The following is a 1,717-nucleotide window of genomic DNA, read 5'->3' as shown; positions in this document are numbered from 1 at the left end:
GTGTCTGTTTCCCTCTCTCTGTTTGTCTCTGTCCTGTGTGCGTGTGTATCTGCCTCCCTTGCTCTTTCTGTTTCTCTCTCTCTGACTCTCCCCATCTCTCTCTCTTTGTCTTTTCTCCTGTCTGTCTTTCTCTGTGTCCCTGTCCCTCTTTGTGTCTGTCTCCCTCTGTCTTTTTTCTCTCCCCATCTGTTTGTCTCTGTCTCCCTCTGTCTCTCCCCATCTGTCTCTCAGTCTGTTTGTCACTGTGTTGCTTGTCTTTCTCCCTCTGTATCTGTTGTCTCCATCTCCCTCTTTCTGTTAGTCTCTCTGTTTCTCTCTCTCTCTCTTTCTATTTGTCTCTCAGTCTCTTTCTCCCTGCTTGTCTCTCTTGGTTTGTTTTTCTCTGTTTGTGTTTCTTTCTCTCTCTCTTTCTCTTTGTGTGTGTGTGCCTCTTTCTTTCTGTCAGTATTTGTGTGTGCGTGTGTGTTTGTCTCTTACTCTGTTCGTGTTTGCCCCTCTCTCTGTTTGTCTTTTTCTCCCTGCCTGGGCAAATCCTGCTGCTTGTGAACTAATGATAGCTCAGTGGCTGTGGGACTTTGAGCAGAAGTTAATGTTTCACCGAAGGCGATACGACCAGGAACATTTCAAAGCAGGTGAAGGGGTGTTATAGGTTTCTGCTAAGGGCTCACTGTGTGAATCCAGCCCAAGACCCTGGCTACCCCTGGATCTCCTACCTGACATCAGAGGGTAATTTCCCAACCGAAAGTTGGGGTATATTAGAAGCGGGGACGGATAGGATTAGGAAGGTGAACCCCACCTCTTTACGTGCCTCTCCCCGCCTCCCTCTCAGTTTCAGTGCTGGCTGCTTTTGTAAGGAGCAGTTTCCGGAATAACCTACTGGCTCTTTCCATTGCCCCAGTCCTGGGGGGGTTGGGGACTGAGATTGCGATCCCCTTACAAGGAGTCCCTTGCCCCTCAGTGACTGATGGCCCAGCCTGGGGTATCTAAGACTCTGAGGGGTGGGAGGGGGCAGCTAGAGGGGTGTAAGTTCAGTGCCTGGGGTCTGTCTGTGTTTGAGGGAGGTTCAGGTCCCCCCCCCCCCCCCGCTCCTGGGCTCGGTTCCCTTATCCAGGTGTGAGAGTGAGTGAGTGAGTGAGTTTCAGGGAAGGGGTTGGCTCCGACTCTGCTGGCTGGCTGGGGACGAAGGAGCAGCCGGAGTAATGTTGTACCCTCTCTGGGCTGTAGTCACCCTCTTGGCAGGTAGGAGAGGGGCAAAGGGAGTGGGCGGAGAGGGGATTTGGAGAGAGTCCGGCAGCACGGGAAGATCCCATTGAGACCAAGTGAAAACCGAAGTTGTTGGGTTGAATTTCCGATCTCCGCCGTCCCTTTGTTTCATTGGAGGATCCCGCTGGGACCCCGGCGCCGCGATCTGTTGGCGAGTTCAGGGACTTCGGAGGCAGGGGGGTGCGGGTGGTGGAAGTGAGTGAGATCCGGGGCGGGGGGAGAGGGGTGAGTGAGATCCCAGTTTGGGGGGCGGGGGCGGGACAGGGGGAGAGGAGTGAGTGAGAGCCCGTGCGGGGGGGGGGGGACAGTGGTGTAGGGGCAATGAGATCCGGGTGGTTGGGGGAGGGAGTGAGTGACAACCCAGTGGGTGAGGGTGAGGATGGGGTTGAGGTCCCATTGGGTGAGGGTGAGGATGGGGTTGAGGTCCCATTGGGTGAGGGTGAGGATGAGGATG

General features: G+C 54.9%; 1 protein-coding gene across 4 annotated transcripts in view; it reads left to right on the top strand.

Moving 5' to 3' along the window:
* Window positions 1-454: 454 nt before the first annotated feature.
* Window positions 455-1,717, top strand: part of lsr (lipolysis stimulated lipoprotein receptor) — a 22,961-nt gene continuing 21,698 nt past the window's right edge. For 2 of the 4 annotated variants that reach the window (XM_048620678.1, XM_048620675.1), the window contains exon 1: window positions 455-632. In XM_048620678.1, coding sequence (XP_048476635.1) covers window positions 551-632 — 82 coding nt within the window. In that variant the 5' untranslated portion in view covers window positions 455-550. Of the gene's footprint in view, window positions 633-1,131; window positions 1,240-1,717 lie in introns of those variants that run through there. The other 2 variants (XM_048620677.1, XM_048620676.1) reach the window with 2 other exon arrangements.

Source organism: Rhincodon typus, chromosome 47 (assembly GCF_021869965.1).
Source record: "Rhincodon typus isolate 14 chromosome 47, sRhiTyp1.1, whole genome shotgun sequence".
In the NCBI taxonomy this organism is placed as follows: Eukaryota; Metazoa; Chordata; class Chondrichthyes; order Orectolobiformes; family Rhincodontidae; genus Rhincodon; species Rhincodon typus.
Note: the sequence above shows the minus strand (reverse complement) of the source record. Positions and strands in the feature narration are given on the sequence as shown.